The following is a 15,962-nucleotide window of genomic DNA, read 5'->3' as shown; positions in this document are numbered from 1 at the left end:
ACACCACCTACACCTACATTTATACAAATAACTGGGCACCCATCACCGTGAGCTACATTCCAGGAAAACTATAGCATGCTCTTTTACTCTTTGATGCACTTTGATTTCTTCTTCCTTTGCAATGTTGTAGATATCACAGACAACACAATTTGATTGGGATTAACAATCACTACAACTGGAATCAAAATCAAATGTTCAAAACCAGGCAGGTGCACTCTCTCTCTCCTTTTATATATACCTTTTTATATATATACAGTATATATATCTATATCTATCAATCGATCAATCAATAGATACACACACACACACACACACACACACAACCATCCATTTTCTTATCTGCTTATCCTTACAAGGGTCGCGGGCGTGCTGGAGCCTATCCCAGCCGTCTTCGGGCAGTAGGCGGGGGACACCCTGAACCGATTGCCAGCCAATCGCAGGGCACACAGAGAGGAACAACCATCTGCGCTTATACTCACGCCTTGGGACAATTTAGTTTGTTCTATTAGCCTGCCATGCATGTTTTTGGAATAACTTTATTATTATATTTAGATTTTTCTCTTCACGAGAAGTGATATAGTGTTTGGTGGAGCATTGCCCTCCCTTGTATCCTCTCTTGACTAGCCGCCATTGCTCCTGGCTATAAATTTACTTCCTCTTGCTCGTGCACAATCCCATTCGCCCTTTCAAACTCATGTTTGTCTTCTTTCTATTCCCAGTTGGACCACATGGAGCCATCCGGTAACAGCAATAAAAAGCTACAATTGGACAAAGACTGTCAGCTCCTTCCACCTTGTATCTCTCCAATACAAAACCACAAAAACAACCCTATGGAGTAAGTACTGACAATGAGCACTTCTCAACCCACCCGCTACACTTCATGAGTCAGTACATACAATACGTACAGTATGTGGAACAATGAAGGGACACGCATTTGCAGAGAGTGAGGGCAAGCTTTGCAAAACTGTCAAAACATCCATTTCCCCTCAATTTTGATCCACAGCCACATTTTCAAACTCATGCCAATTGCTTGCACCCAATTTACCACTCAAGATGATGAAAGTGGAAAGAGGATCCACATTTAAAATGTCCTTAAACCCCTAAATTACAGTGACGTTTAAATTAAATTGAACGTTAGTGAAAGTAACGGGAAGTACAAATTTCGCGGTGACACGAATGACATACGATGTCCTCTTTGTGAATTTCTGACAACAGATGAAGCTGACTGTCTCGTTGCATATAAGTCAACGTGGCGCCGACCGAGATTTACGAAGCATCTCGCCACAATCACAGATTATATGGCAAGGAAGAAGGGAGGGAAAGTTGGGGTGACCTGGAGTTGAACCCTCGACATTGTGCGCCAGACGCCTCAGTGTGCAGATCGCCCGTATTTCACCCAAGAGGCTTTTTATAGGAGCTGTAAACCGGCTGATGTGATTACCCGACTCGGAGCCTTTCCACCATTTTCTAATCTGTGACTTTTGACAGATTATCACCGCTCAGTCGGTGAAATCACGACGCTATAAATGAATGGCTGGAAATCTTGAGGTTTGGAAAAGTGGCGTTGCAAATTTGAAAGCTTCAAGTATCCCTCACTAACTGGCCAAGTAACATTCCAAAAACTGCAGAAGAATATTTGGCTGATATCATGTGTTCATTTTGTGCTTTAACATCGGTAGTCGTCACCCTAAAATATGCATGAGCGCCCTGGAAAGCACACACATACTAGCATTCATTTAGAAACATCACACAAACACATGCATATTAGCGTCGTCATGCACATTGCTCGCATCCATTATTCTGTACTCACGCCTAGCCATGCCACACAGACAAACACACGCGCACACACTCACACGCTCAGCCACTAATTAGTTTTGTCTCCCAGGTTTTGTATATTATCACTAATGTCTAGGCCTGCGGTGCTGTTTTGCGAGCTCAGCAACTCTTGCATTGCATCAACCCCCCCAGAGCTTCGAGTGAGAGGAAAAACATAAAAAAAATATTATCTATGGGCTTGCAAACAATATGAGTCACAGGAGCTCCAATAACAACGGCGGGATGAATCATCTGCGGTCTATCAGGAAAGGAAAGGAAAGGACCACTTACTTTAACTTTCTAAACTAACATTCAACTACAAGTGAAGTCTATCGACATAATACTGGAGACAGCAGAGCACAGAAAGCCACCAGAATGTTGGTGTTGCTGTACACGTTTTGAATAGATCTGGATGAGTTAAAAGTGAAATCACAACTACAGTACATTGATTCAAAAACTGCATTTTTACACAAACACATGATTTTATATGTACTTTTTTATTTTTTTACTTCAATCGAGAAGTACGGAAAAACTCCAAGTGTAAATATAGGGTTGTTTAAGATGATAGGTAGCTTTTCCCCATCTTATTTTGGATCATCCAAAGTTCATTTCTTGTTTCCCAGTTTTCTTTCTTAACCCTTTCGGGGACAGCGGTTAATACAGTGGAAAGCTTATCAGGTTACAGGGTGCATGATAAGGGTTAAATTCATCTATTTCTCCTTTTAATTGAATGTTGCCGTGCACTGAAAAACCCAGCAAAACAGGTTCTTAGGCTGGCCGATACATGTATTGAATGAGTTCAACATCACAAGGAAATCCAAGGTTGGTTGAGCTTGGATGATGGTGTGCACAGTGGAACACAACGGTGTTCATGGTATTGTATGTTGTTACTTTTGGAGGAAGAAAAGAATCATTTTTATGACTCATACGCCTCATATTTGGCTGTTTACTTGAGATTATGAATACACAGCTGTCACATTGCACAAAACTGAAAAAGTGTATTATCCGCAATGGAAAAACGCAAAACGCTCAAAGATTGGGGCGGACATCTCATGAGATTCATTTGTACTTTTATTGCATTTTTAAGTGTGTGTGTGTGTGTGTGTGTGTGTGTGTGTGTGTGTGTGTGTGTGTGTGTGTGTGTGTGTGTGTGTGTGTGTGTGCATGTTCTTTAGATCTCTAAACAGGAAACAGTCCCGGCGGCAAGATGAGAAGCTTCTTCCTCCCCTACTGTCCCCCCTATCTGAAGAACCCCCTCCTAAACGTAACTGTGAGAGCAGTTCATCTCTCAGTCAGGATGGTGGCGCCACTTCAGTGGTACCTTGCCCCATCTCCTCCTCGACACACAGACACAGGAGAGGAGATGGCAGAAGTTTATCACATGCCAGAAATGTTGCCACAAGTGTAAGTCTGTAGCTGTGTTCAATCGATAATGGCCAACATAATTGAAAGTTGTACTGGTAATCAATGTATTGATTCATCACAATATGTAAACAAAGAATGAAAAAAACTTGCATGCCAAACCAAAATGAAATATTCAATATCAAGTATACCCTTTTCCCATAATACCATGGAAGTAGAGCCCATATATTTTTTTAAACATAAGCAAAAATGATTAACCACGATGCATGCTTTCTCTCCCAGTTCCGTGACTATGTTTCATATTTTGAAAGGAATAAGCAGACTTTTGCTTACAAATCATGAACATGAACAGTATCTGTCACTATTTTATCAACGAGGAACATTCACAAGTGTCTGCTACAAACAAGTTACAGTACATTCTCTGGTTGTGTCATTTACTCATAATTAATATGCTCTATATAGTATACATAATAATCAAAAGCCTGTCTTCCACTGACCTCTCTTCTACAGCTAACAGATCATCATAGCAAGAAGTCTTGTGGAGACAGTTTCCACGCCAACGGACAATCCAACTCAGATGCGTGGTCGGAACCACTGACAGATCCTGCGGAACCTCCGAGACCAAGACTGTCCTTTAGTGACACGTATGTACAAGCACAGGGATTGTTACAGTAAATACAAGCCCAACTCAATAATTATGGCTTACATTTAACTTCTTTTGGTTTTGTTTAATTTGTTTCTTGGACTTAATACCGTTTGTTATAAAAATACCCTTTGTTACCAGTGAAATACGTGTCATGTTGATTTTGCTGAAATACAGGAGATACGTTTCATTTCTGCACTAGGTGATTCATGTGATTTTATTGCACCGCTGAGTCTGTTTTGAGTTAAACTCAATCAATCAAATGATGTAGAACAGGGCAGATACTCCTCAGACTTTAACCAATGTAAAAAAAAAAATAAAATAAAAAACCAACAACAACAACAACATATTTTCTCAGGAGTCTAGTCTAACTGTCTTTGACACATAACTTTCTGCATTTAATTATAAAGCACCATCATGTAACCCTACCTGAGTTATATTGGGACCCAATATGGAGGCATTTCTTTCATTTTCACTTTAACATGGAGAGCAGTTTATTTTTGGGCATGAGTGACTTGTCTGGCCTTGCATAGTATTTATGTTCTCTGTACTGTATCCAGTGTCCATAGTGCAGACTACTACATGCAGGAGGCCAAAAGACTAAAGCACAAGGCCGATGCTTTGGTAAGTATATCTGTAATCACTATCAAAGAAAGATCTTACGCAGACACACACACACACACACACACACACACACACACACACACACACACACACACACACACAATGACACTTCCGCAAACTTCTGAATGCCGAAGATCGCTATTCAAAGATGGAAAGAAAATGATTTCAAAACGCACAACGTGAGCTGACCGTACTGGCTTTGAGCTTTGCTTGTCTGTCTTGTTGTTTGTTGCTTCAAGGACTGTATTGTATATTTTGAATTGCTCCATTTTATCCAAGCGAATGTTGCATTCAAGGACGACTGATGCCTGCTATGTTGCACATTATCCAAATAATTATCTAATTGCTGTAAACAATGAAATGAAATGTCATCATTTCTTATTCATCTGATATTTACGTGTCATTTCCTCAGACTTATCTGCGGATATGCGGCTTAGCGGGGGGGATTACTCAGAGCGAAGACTGTCTAACTCAAAGCTGTTTAAACATGTGTAGGTGTCTAATTGTATTTTCCTCCTGCATGCCTTCTCTGTGTGTAGATGGACAAATACGGTAAAGCAGTGAACTACGCAGACGGCGCCCTCTCTTTCATTGAGTGTGGAAATGCGATGGAGCGGGATCCTCTTGAGGCCAAATCGCCATACACGATGTACTCGGAAACCGTCGAGCTAATTAGGTAGGGGTTACACGTAGAGTTAGTATCATATTTTCCGCACTATAAGGCACTTCTGAGTATAAGGCGCACCTACAATGAATATTTATTATATATATAATATATGTAAAACTGTTTTCATACATAGGGAGCACTATAAAGCGCACAGAAGCTACAATAGTGGCTGCGGTTGTGTCATGCATCCACTAGATGGAGCTATGCTAATTGGAATACAATAAAATACAACACGGCTTTACTGATATAGAGCTTTCACAACTGCAGCTGTAACAAAGCACTTTAAATTTCAAATATTATGTCCAAGAAATCAGAATATTGAATATTATAAAAGGCGCATCGGATTATAAGGCGCACTGCCGGCCTTTGAAAAGATTTAATGCTTTTAGATACGCCTTATAGTGCGGAAAATACGGTAAGTGAAATGTGGATCACGAAAAAACAGAAACTCCCCCCAAAAAATGTTGAATATTTTGTTAGTTTATGAGCAGGGAATCAAGGTGGAACCACAATCCTGACGTTTACATTTTAGCTGAGTAATAACGATCAGGTTACCCTCATGACCTGAAGGTAGCAATGATATTACATATGATGTAATGGTGGACAAAAGATGAGGATATTATCGATATTTAGATAAAAACATTCTGCATCTAACCGAACTGCCACCGGGATGAATGAGTATTATGATATACTGTAGTTTAATTAAACGTAAAAGGTCGTTACGTTGTTTTGTGTTTCATATGCTGGTAACAAAAACACATGAAAAATAACACCACTGTGGAAAAAAAAATGTTTGGCCGAAGCCACCACCGAGTTATAGAATGTCTTAAGGAGTTTCAAATTTGAAACGGATGTGATAGGCTCCCCTACCACCCTTATGAGGACAAGGGACTATAGAAAATGGATCTTTACTTCTCTCTCATTTCTTCTCTCATCTCTCTCTCTCTCTCTCTCTCTCTCTCTCTCTCTCTCTCTCTCTCTCTCTCTCTCTTTCTCTCTCTCTCGCTCGCTCGCTCCTTGTCACTCTCTTCTCTAGGTATGCCATGAGGTTGAAGAACTTCACCAGCCACTCAGCCACCATAGCGGAGAAGAAACTTGCCGTGTTGTGGTATGATTACCATTTTTTTTTTAATCTCGGAACACTCCATCAAACTTTGATGTTCATTCATATTTGATTACCGTCTTGTTGAACATAACCCGACTCTGTTCGTTCGACAAAGCAATGTTACGTTCATGTTCAGCAAACAAGTCACAGCAGATTCACTCACCTAGTGCAGGAAGTGAGGGTTCACTTCTTCATCTGTGATGTTATGAATGTGAGCGTGAATGCGAATAGTTGTCTCTCTCCATCATGTGAACCTGATTGATTAGCTATCAATCCAGGGTGCATTGTCCATTTTCCCCAATTCAGCTGGGATAGGCTCCATACAACCCTGAAAAGGATAAGCATTATGGAAAGTGGATCACTGACTGACAAAGAAAATGTTGTTTTACTTTACTATTTAATTTTGTACAGCAGGGTAAAAAAAAAAAATCTGTTACATCTCCAGCTAGGCGCATTAATGGTCTTTGATTAGTTCAGTCGAAAATTGCCCCTCCATGTAACGAGTGGAATTGTCTCACATAAGCAGTTCCTATTTATTTGTCTTTCATTCTGGGTTCATATCAATACCACAGTGCACTTAGAGATGCAAGTAATTGTTATTCACATAACAAGCACAAGTGCTTTCGAAACAAAGTGCAACAGAACAATGAGAAAATGCAGTTCGCCAAAGAGCAATCCTTTGGATGTATGTGGGGCCCTTTTGTAAGGTGTTTAAGAGTTATTTTAATCAAGATGCCTTATCAAGTTTGCACACTTTGCACAAGGCTGAAGGAATATGTTGGTGCTGTTTTGCTGCTGTTGCTCGTAAAAGACATAAGATCACATCTTCTCTCTTGCTGAGCCAGTTCTGAGAAGGAAAAACATTTTCCATCAGGGAAAGTTCTCTCAATGCTATGCATGACAAAATGATGCCCGGTTGTGACAAAACTGCAACGGTACCAGTCAAGCTAATCTGTTTATTAGCCTCAAGAGGTTAAAACCTGTCGTTGCCGTCGTGTCCCACTCTCTGGATTCTCGTGGGTCTCTTTGTTTTCCGAGGGGCCACAATAGAAGCATGCCAGATGGCTATGCAAGATTACTAATGTGCCTTTTGCAAATCTGTCAGCCTTACAAGGTTACATCCCCACGTGTTTTGAGTGTATTTCTGCCTCTGTTCTTCCTTCCTTTACTGTTTCTGTTAAGAGGGGTGAAAAAAAAAAGGGATGATTAGATAAACACTTTCCTTTTTTGCATGTGCTTCGAAGGTGCTCATCCGGCTCTGGGAAGACATGTCTGAATTCTGACTACTATTTTGTTTTTCTCATCGACAGGAAGATAATACAGTATTGAGAATAAGGCTTTTACCGTGAATCTTGAGAGAGGATTCATCTGCCTTCTAATGGCTTTGTTTCCATAGTAACCGCTGTCTGTCTCTGCTGTATCTGCGGATGTTCCATCTGAAGAAAGACCATGCTGTCAAGTACTCACGTTCGCTGATGGAGTATTTCAAGGTAACACACACACACACACACACACACACACACACACACACACACACACACACACACACACACACACACACACTTGATGGGACCTTTAATTCGTCTCTAATGTTCCACTCTTTGGCTGAAAAACATGCAAAGCCAATTACAAGACATTTCATATTCGTTTTCATGGTGCTGTGCATTAATTTTCCATTGCATTATTAAAATCCATGCTTTCTCTTTGATATTACCACGTTAATTAGCTCCATCAATCATCAAAGAGGATTGTTGAGTTTAATGTACTTGTTTTGATTAATTATGTGTAGTTTAATTAATTACTGAGGATGTCATTATCACAGTGCTGCGTTTCCAGTGATGGGATTGGATTTCTGGGAAGCAACGGAAGGGGAATTTGTGGGAACTGTGCGTGACTGTTTGCGTGTGCGTGTGTATGTGTGCGTGTGTATGCGTGCATGTGTGCGTGTGTGCATGCAGTACTCAGGCTGTGTGTTGAGGAGACGAAAAACCAAACAAATAAAATCACATTGTCCAGAATGGAATCAGTCTTACTACTCCAGTATTATGTACACATTTTCAACAGACAATGTGTGTCAAAGTGTAAGATAAGGTCATGAATCCTCTGGTAATTTTACAGAGTTTTATCAAGTAAAACCACCATTTTATTAAGTAAAATGGTGGTTTGATAAAACTACAATATCCTCTGATTGTCCAGTTTGATTTTTATTCTCTTCAACTTCTTGTCCAACTGCAGTGTACGATTGGATTTAAAATTAAATAAATAAAATAAATCAGGAGTGCTTTATTCTTCAACTTGCTATGCAGAGTTCATAGGAGTCAAACAGAACTGCCCCGTAATATTTATTTTGCAAATGAATCACTCTGTATCAAATATAAATTTTATAAAAAAAAATGGTGGTTCTGGTAAAAAAAATTGTGTGGACCATTCCTAATTGTGATGCAGTTCTGTTAAAAACACATTTTAAAGTAAATCTTAGTTGATAAATATTTTAACTTGGCGCAGTATGATTTCAAATGTAAATATCCCTCTTATACATGCTTTTAAAATATTTAACCTGTCAAGCAATTTTTCAGCATCACGATGACTACCGGTATGTTAAAGGGGAACTCGAGTCCAAAATTGTTGTTTCATTTCAATAATTTGTTCAATGCGCCCCCACTAGTTTAAACACAGTATTGCATTTGTGGAATCTGAATTAGGCAGCAAAATCCACCTCTTTTTAACCCTCTCAGGAGGCGGCCACTTTGCCACTTGCTGTCGTCCAAGAATTGCATCACAGGGCTCAAGTAATGACCAGTCAGGGTTCATCTGTTTTCTGGGTCTGGTCTTATGATTGTTTGCAAGTTGAGCCCTGAGGCATTGTGATGTCAACGGCCAGTGACAAAATGGCCGCATCCTGAGATGAATAAAACCCGGTTGATCTTGCTGCTAAATTCAAAGTCTCAAGTGTGAACGCTGAAAATAGATGTGTTAAATGTGGAATTAATGCTCCCGCACACTCTCTAACACTGGTCACTGGAAATTTTATATGGCACCTGATGGCAAAGAGGTCTCTGAAGATCTGAAAACAAAAACTGAAAAGATATCACTGTGCCACTACCCAAGAGGGACCTTCGGCATACACCTTTGCTCACATTTCTGCAGATAAGCTTTTGTCGTGTGTCTCTCTGTGTACCAGAACTCCGCCAAGAATTCCCATCAAGCACCCTCTCCCTGGAGGACAAATGGAAAGTGAGTACACATATACAAATGCTTGCTCACACATAGACAATTTAGAATCTTGAATTCACTGGACCGCCGCTGCAAAATACCGGAGCGTCCTTAACAATCTTGTCGACAAACAAACCCCTCAGGAAGTAAAGAAAAGGATTGATTTGCTGTAGTTGTGAGTGGAGGGGCTGTCGAGGGCTGGCGGAGGTGCGATGGAGTGGGTGGTGACAGATCGAGGAGAGGCATGGAGGGGCTGTGGATATGAAGCTAATGAGTTTGAACAGCTCTAACGCTCATAACAGCAGGACGGAAACTCAGCGCATGTGTGAGGGACGTGTGCATAACCAAAAACCTACCAGTCTGTGGATTAGCGAGGGTCACGGCCAAAATCACAGACATGACGTCAATGTCAGAGCCACACAGATTTTTGAACTTGAAAGCTTTCAGGTACTTTATTGTACGAGTGACACACTTTTTTTTAGGTTTGGTGATATAGATAATGAAGTTGTTAATTAAAAATTAATTAATCTCAGGTTAGACAGTAACGAAGATGACAAAGTTCTTTACAGGTACAAAACACTCCTAACAAAATACTGTCATAAAAAGAAAACTTTGGCTTATCCTAACAATGTGTTGGCATGCACATGAATTAGACTGACACGATTTACTGGCCAATGACGCACACCGCAGAACAAACTCACAACTTCTCAGGCGCGAACATGATACACATAAGACACTTCGATATTCAAAATTAGCCAATTTCTCTGAAAAAAAGACATAATTTTTTCACCTTTTCTACAAAATTAGCATGTATCAGTTATCTATTCATCATTTTTTACATCCGCTTATTCTCACAAGAGAGCCCATCCCAGCTGTCTTTGGGCAGTCGGCGGGGTACCGCCTGAATTGGTTACCAGCCAATCGCTATTTATTTTCATTTATGTCAAAATGGAAATGATTTTATTTCATATTTTTGTTGATTGAAAAGGACATTTTGTTGAGAATATTACACGTTCATTGCAAGTGGCCTGACCGAGCTCAGTGTTCTGTTAACTCATTGACGCAACCCTTTCAGATTTTTATTTCTGTGCCCCCGTTTTAAGTGTGCATCAATGTGAATTAGAGTGTGAACACTGTCTATATCCGTGATTCTCAAAGTGTGTTACGGGTACCACTAGTAGTGTAAGGGCCCCCTCTAATGGTACATAAAGAATCACTGAATTTAATGTCCATACTTTGAACATTTTCTGGATCCAGCACAGAAAGGTGGGGTAGACCCCGGATCAGTCATCCACAGTCAATATTCAGACAGGCACTCATACTCACGTTTGAAACCCTGTAGAGAATTTAGACGGTTTTCACGGTTTTGGAATTTGGGAAGAAGTGCGGTGAGAAAACACAAACGCCACAAACCCCTTACCTCAGAACTGTGAAGCTGACATGCTAACAATTTGTCCGCTGCACCACTATCTCTGACTTAATTTATCCTTAATGTGTTTGGTAAGTTTGAGGCCTGGGTTCTGTGCAAGTTTTTCTACACCAAACCATATAAGGATAATTGTAGGGACCTTGCTTTCACGGTGACACAGAAATTTGTTTTACCAACACTGTCTCCATGAAACAGCTAGCTTGTATAGCATTTGGTTGACAAACTGAATTGAAAATGCTTAGATTCGTTTTTCAATCACCGCAGCCTGATTTGCCAATCATTACCATGAGCTCGTCTTTTATTGTTTAAATGCCTAACAGCCCCTCCGGGTATTCCAGGATCAACGGGACTCCGTCTCCACTCTCTCTCAGCCTCTCCCCGGCCAGCGGCGGCATTGGGGGAGGAGTATCAGGAGGTGCACCAAATTCATCAGGCAGCATAGCAATTCCACAACGCATCCACCACATGGCGGCCAGTCATGTAAACATCACCAACAACATCCTGCGCAGCTACGAGCACTGGGAGACGGCTGACAGATTGGCCACCGGTAGTCAAGGTTAGAAAATAAAATATGATCATTCTAAAGTCTTGTGTTGAAGCGATTGCGGGCCTCGTCTAAAAAATAGTTAACCAGTGATGGGAAATTGTGATTTCCGAAGATTGTTGAAGAATTGAAAGATAATTGCCCTGCAAAATAATGTTCTTTGATTGTTTTTGCTCTAATATCATCACTACACATATGAGGCCCTTTGACACTTTTTGTGGTTAAGGGCTTAATAAATAAATGTGACTTGGCACTATATTACACTTGAAAAAAAACGAAATTATTTGTCGTGATAGTTTCTGGGAAAATGTATCGTCTTCAACAATTTGTTATTGTGACAGGCCTCACTGCTCCCTGCTCAACTTGAACTATACCTTGAAGCAGTCTTGGTGAGCTCACGAACGAGATTAAACTTCCATGTCCCCGCCAAGTTGTTAGTAAAGGATGCAGCATTCCCTTTTTTTTCTGCTGCTAGTCTCCTTCTTAAAATGAGCAAATGAGCTTTCTTTTGTCACAATGAAAGATACATCTCGGGAAAGTAGGTTCTATTTCTTGTCTAAACCCATCGTTCCATGCTGCCACATCACTCTTTCACACTGATCCACTGCGTAGTGAAAAGGGCTTTAAAAATGACTGCCGATGCCACGAGGTGACAGTCAAGCACAACTTCACTGGAAATGACGCTCCTCAACTCACTTCAACAGTAAGATGTGACAAAGCCCTACTTTTGTCAAATTGAAACTCCTTAACTCATTCCAAAATAGTTCAGAAGCACCAACTTGCCACAAGGTGGCCTGAAGACATAAAGCGCAAACAAAGATCAGGAGATAGGTTCCAAAAAATAATTTTCAAATTTGAGGCGTGATGAAGCGGGTGTTAACTCGACAGCTAATATGCACAGCTACATTGTCGTGACCTTATTATGCTTGTCTTGTTGCTAATCTTCTCATCTGTGTCAGTGAAAGAACCTCAAGTGTAGTTAAGTGTTTCATCCGAAGTGTCTCTCTGTCTCCCTGCAGAGTTCTTCCAGGAGCTCGACTTGGCGATGGAGCCTTTGAGTCAGCAGAGCGGCATGACCGAGCTGGTCCGTTACATCAGACAGGGGCTGCACTGGCTCCGCATTGAGGCGCACCTGCTGTAGGCGCTGGACCAGAGCCAGCCATAATAAAAAAAAATTTAAAAAAAGGGAAATCATAAAATGGGCCTGGGAGCTAGAACTGGGATCAATCAGATGACACACACAATGACGCTTTAGTCCCCGTTGGGGTCCTTCAAATGACTCAACATGCAATCATACAGTCATGGCATTGATGAGCTGGATTAATTGGGAAAAAATCAATCCGCACTTAGGAATTAGTAATGACATGATTTGAATGTGACCTACTAAGTACAAATGAGCATAATGAAATTGATGTGGCTCTTTGGGGAGACAACAATTATGACGCAGTTTTCAATTCCTCCCTGAATAGAGATATAAGTTTGATGTATTTTTAACGAGATGAGACAATTTTCAAAAGGAAGTGTTCAAGCTGCTGTGTTTAAAGTGGATGACTCTTGGAAGGAAGTTCCATGGAGGCTCCAAGAAACATGTTGTCTGATACTGATCCAGCCGCTAAAGCACTTGTCCAATACACTAATTAGGTAAGGGCCATGCAGGTAAAGGCAGCCACATTACAAAGAATTTTTTAACAGAAGACTAACATCTGTCGCCTTAACGTAGCCGTCCTCTTACATTCTAAATTCTCCTGCGATTTATCTTTTTCCTCACAAAATTAAACAAATATGTGAAATGACCATTGCTGCTGTTCACAGTTAATCTGCGGCTTTCTTTTGGCACTTTAATACTTGATTTATAAAAGTGGATAACACAGTGTCTGAAGTTGACAGCGGTTTTTGCTGCCGACTGAGGGGTCCGAAATCGCAGATTTCCGTGCAACTTCATCTTCTTACTCTTTGTGTCAATTTCCTTTGCACTAAATCCAGACTACAATCATTTCAGGACAATGCCCCTCTTTTAAACGTTTTTTTTAAATGTTATTCCTTTCATTACTTTTCCTCATTGTTGTTCCTAAATGCTGAACATTTTTTTGTTGGACCGCTGGACAACCCAAGGCATGAACCAAAAACCCAGGCCTACCAGTGGGGATAATCAAATTTTGCTTGGGACCTTTTCTGTCATTGTCTTAAGTGAAATAGTTCACCAAAGAAAAATCAGTCTACCAATCTCAGCACACAAAGAATGACGCATTTTGGGATTCCTTGAGTTGTTTCGAGGCCTCGCCGGCTATTTTTTTTTTTTAGGGAAGTTGGCTCAGTTCTGGCTCCCACGGTAACCCGCCAACCCAGCTGACTGTCCAAAGTTGGGCATAAAATACAAGATCTCCCCCAGCCCCACTAAGAGACTGTGCACCAATGGCAAGTTTGCAGAAAATTGAATCTGATCAAATCACCACTGGACATTTTGGTCGCTTGCTGTGTCGTTCCATGTATACGTGTACAGCTGATTGTGTCAAGTCTTTGAAAAATGACTGGACGATAGTGACGTTTGTGCTCCACGATATAAGGGACTGTGACTCCCCGCGGACAGTGATGTTGTGTTTATTGTTGTTGTGGTTGTTTGTGTCAGTTCAAAGTGACCGGACGATTGAATCATGTGAAACAAGATATTGAACATCTATATTCCGTCGTGCGTGTTTTTTTTTTTTTTTGTGTGCGCGCGAGAGAGAAAGAAAGAAAAGTATGTGTTTGTTTTTGGCCGCATTCACACAGCAACAAATCCGCCACTTGAAAACTCAAAGCTTCTTCCCGTGCCGTTTTTTTTTGGGGGGGGGGGGTTTATAGTATTTATTTTTTGTTGTTGTCTTGGTCTGTGTAAATCCAGCTCATCGAGTGAGTGCTTTGGTTCTCAGTCATGTAACCGCAGCTGAATGTGTATGGAAGACAATGCGGATGTGGAAAGAACATTTGACAAAAAAGAAAAGAAAAAAAAAACTTAAGTGCCTCTCTTCATGTCCAGTGGGAATTGCTCTATTTATTTAAGAAGAAATAATGAATCTAAGTGATTTTCCATACCATATTGGTACAAATATGAGATTGTTTTTTGTAAAATCAAATGTTTCCATGAGCTTTTTACTAGCATTTACTGTACGATGACATTGGGGTTCGGCTTTAAGAAAAAGAGGTGATTCAAAGTGTCCAATTTCCATTGTTGTTTTTCTTGATGTTTTGACGGTTCGTCTGAAATGCCTGATATGAAAAACGTTGCATGCAATAAAATGGTAGCGTCAGACCAACAACTACTTGTGTCATGTGTCTGAAAATGTTCAAACTTCCAACTTGTCTCATAAGCTTGCTACAAATACAGCGGCACCATTTCTTGAAATATGTATGACAGTGGAACCTCTGAACTACATTTTTTCAGTCTTTGCTGTTTTACAGCAGTTTAATTATGATTATATAGCAGGAAAGTTACTGCTCTCTCTTTGATTGTTTGATCGATGTTGATATGGTTACAATTAGTGGTGTGGTTCTCGAGATCAGTCTTGGCTCGAGACCAGTTTCTAAGGGTCTCGTCTCGGAATCTAAGGTATTTTTACTCTGTCCTGTCTCAGTCTCAGTCCGGGCGGATTTGGGATTTTTCAAGACCTGCCGAGACCAGGCCTTGACTACATTAATCAGTGAGAAAGGCAGCACCTGTACTGCGCTACCTTTCCAGTGTCTCCTGGAGTGCCACGAGATTTGTTGTGTGAAAGCCAATATATGTTATTCTACGGCATTAACTTCTTCAATTTTATTCCTCACAGTTTTTTGAGGCGCTACTGCTCCCACATTTATTCAACCTATTCCAAAAATTTGACAGCTGTGCTTCTATTTTCCCATTCCAAAAAAATCCCGTTTTTCCCAAAATGTCATGTTTTTCACTCAAACTTCACCATTCATTCCCAACGGCACTTTCAAAATCTCCAAATTTTGGTTGCAAGCTTACATCCTTTTCACTTGAAAACTGAAGGCAGCAAGCCCTGTGAAGATGGCCGCTGTTTTGACACTATTCAGAAACACGTGTCAGTTCAAAATGAGAAAATAGCTTTTGTGCGCAACGGGAACATTAGCATGGAAGGAAAGTTAATGTTATTAACAAAAGCGGGACCTTGAACTTTCACAAAGTAGTCACTTGTCTGAAATCTACGGCTACCAATGTATTCATAAAAAAACAAAAAAAAAAAACCACCATTAATGGATCCTCATAATTAGAGCATGCTTTTTAATGAATAAAACCTCACAGGTGCACTCAGCGAGGTCTGTTTGCTATAAAGGGGCCTTCCATTAAAACAGGCGTGTTTATCCTCTTCAATGGATACTTATTGCGACATTCATTCAACCAGCCTCCTTCGCAGCAAAGCTTTAATTCGTTGGCTGTATTCCATGTATGTATTACAAATGGAATACATTTCATGGTGAAAGAAAGAAGCCCACATGTGAAGGAGGCCAAGAAAGCCATGAAAGAAAATGAGACGACGCAACATAAGAGAGACCTCATAGTTGTAAAGAGTATTTGTAAAG

At 40.5% G+C, this 15,962-nt stretch overlaps 1 protein-coding gene across 1 annotated transcript in view; it reads left to right on the top strand.

The window, feature by feature from the left end:
- The window catches only part of aff2 (AF4/FMR2 family, member 2), a 137,814-nt gene extending 123,427 nt beyond the window's left edge, over window positions 1-14,387 (top strand). The window contains exons 17-26 of the mRNA XM_019884114.1: window positions 720-835; window positions 2,991-3,219; window positions 3,688-3,821; window positions 4,381-4,444; window positions 4,984-5,120; window positions 6,148-6,219; window positions 7,613-7,706; window positions 9,398-9,450; window positions 11,197-11,414; window positions 12,422-14,387. Coding sequence (XP_019739673.1) covers window positions 720-835; window positions 2,991-3,219; window positions 3,688-3,821; window positions 4,381-4,444; window positions 4,984-5,120; window positions 6,148-6,219; window positions 7,613-7,706; window positions 9,398-9,450; window positions 11,197-11,414; window positions 12,422-12,543 — 1,239 coding nt within the window. The 3' untranslated portion in view covers window positions 12,544-14,387. The remainder of the gene's footprint in view (window positions 1-719; window positions 836-2,990; window positions 3,220-3,687; window positions 3,822-4,380; window positions 4,445-4,983; window positions 5,121-6,147; window positions 6,220-7,612; window positions 7,707-9,397; window positions 9,451-11,196; window positions 11,415-12,421) is intronic.
- Window positions 14,388-15,962: the final 1,575 nt, after the last annotated feature.

Source organism: Hippocampus comes, unplaced genomic scaffold (genome assembly GCF_001891065.2).
Source record: "Hippocampus comes isolate QL1 unplaced genomic scaffold, H_comes_QL1_v1.1 scaffold156, whole genome shotgun sequence".
NCBI lineage: Eukaryota > Metazoa > Chordata > Actinopteri > Syngnathiformes > Syngnathidae > Hippocampus > Hippocampus comes.
The sequence above is the reverse complement of the archived record's forward strand: the minus strand, read 5'-3'. Positions and strand labels throughout refer to the sequence as shown.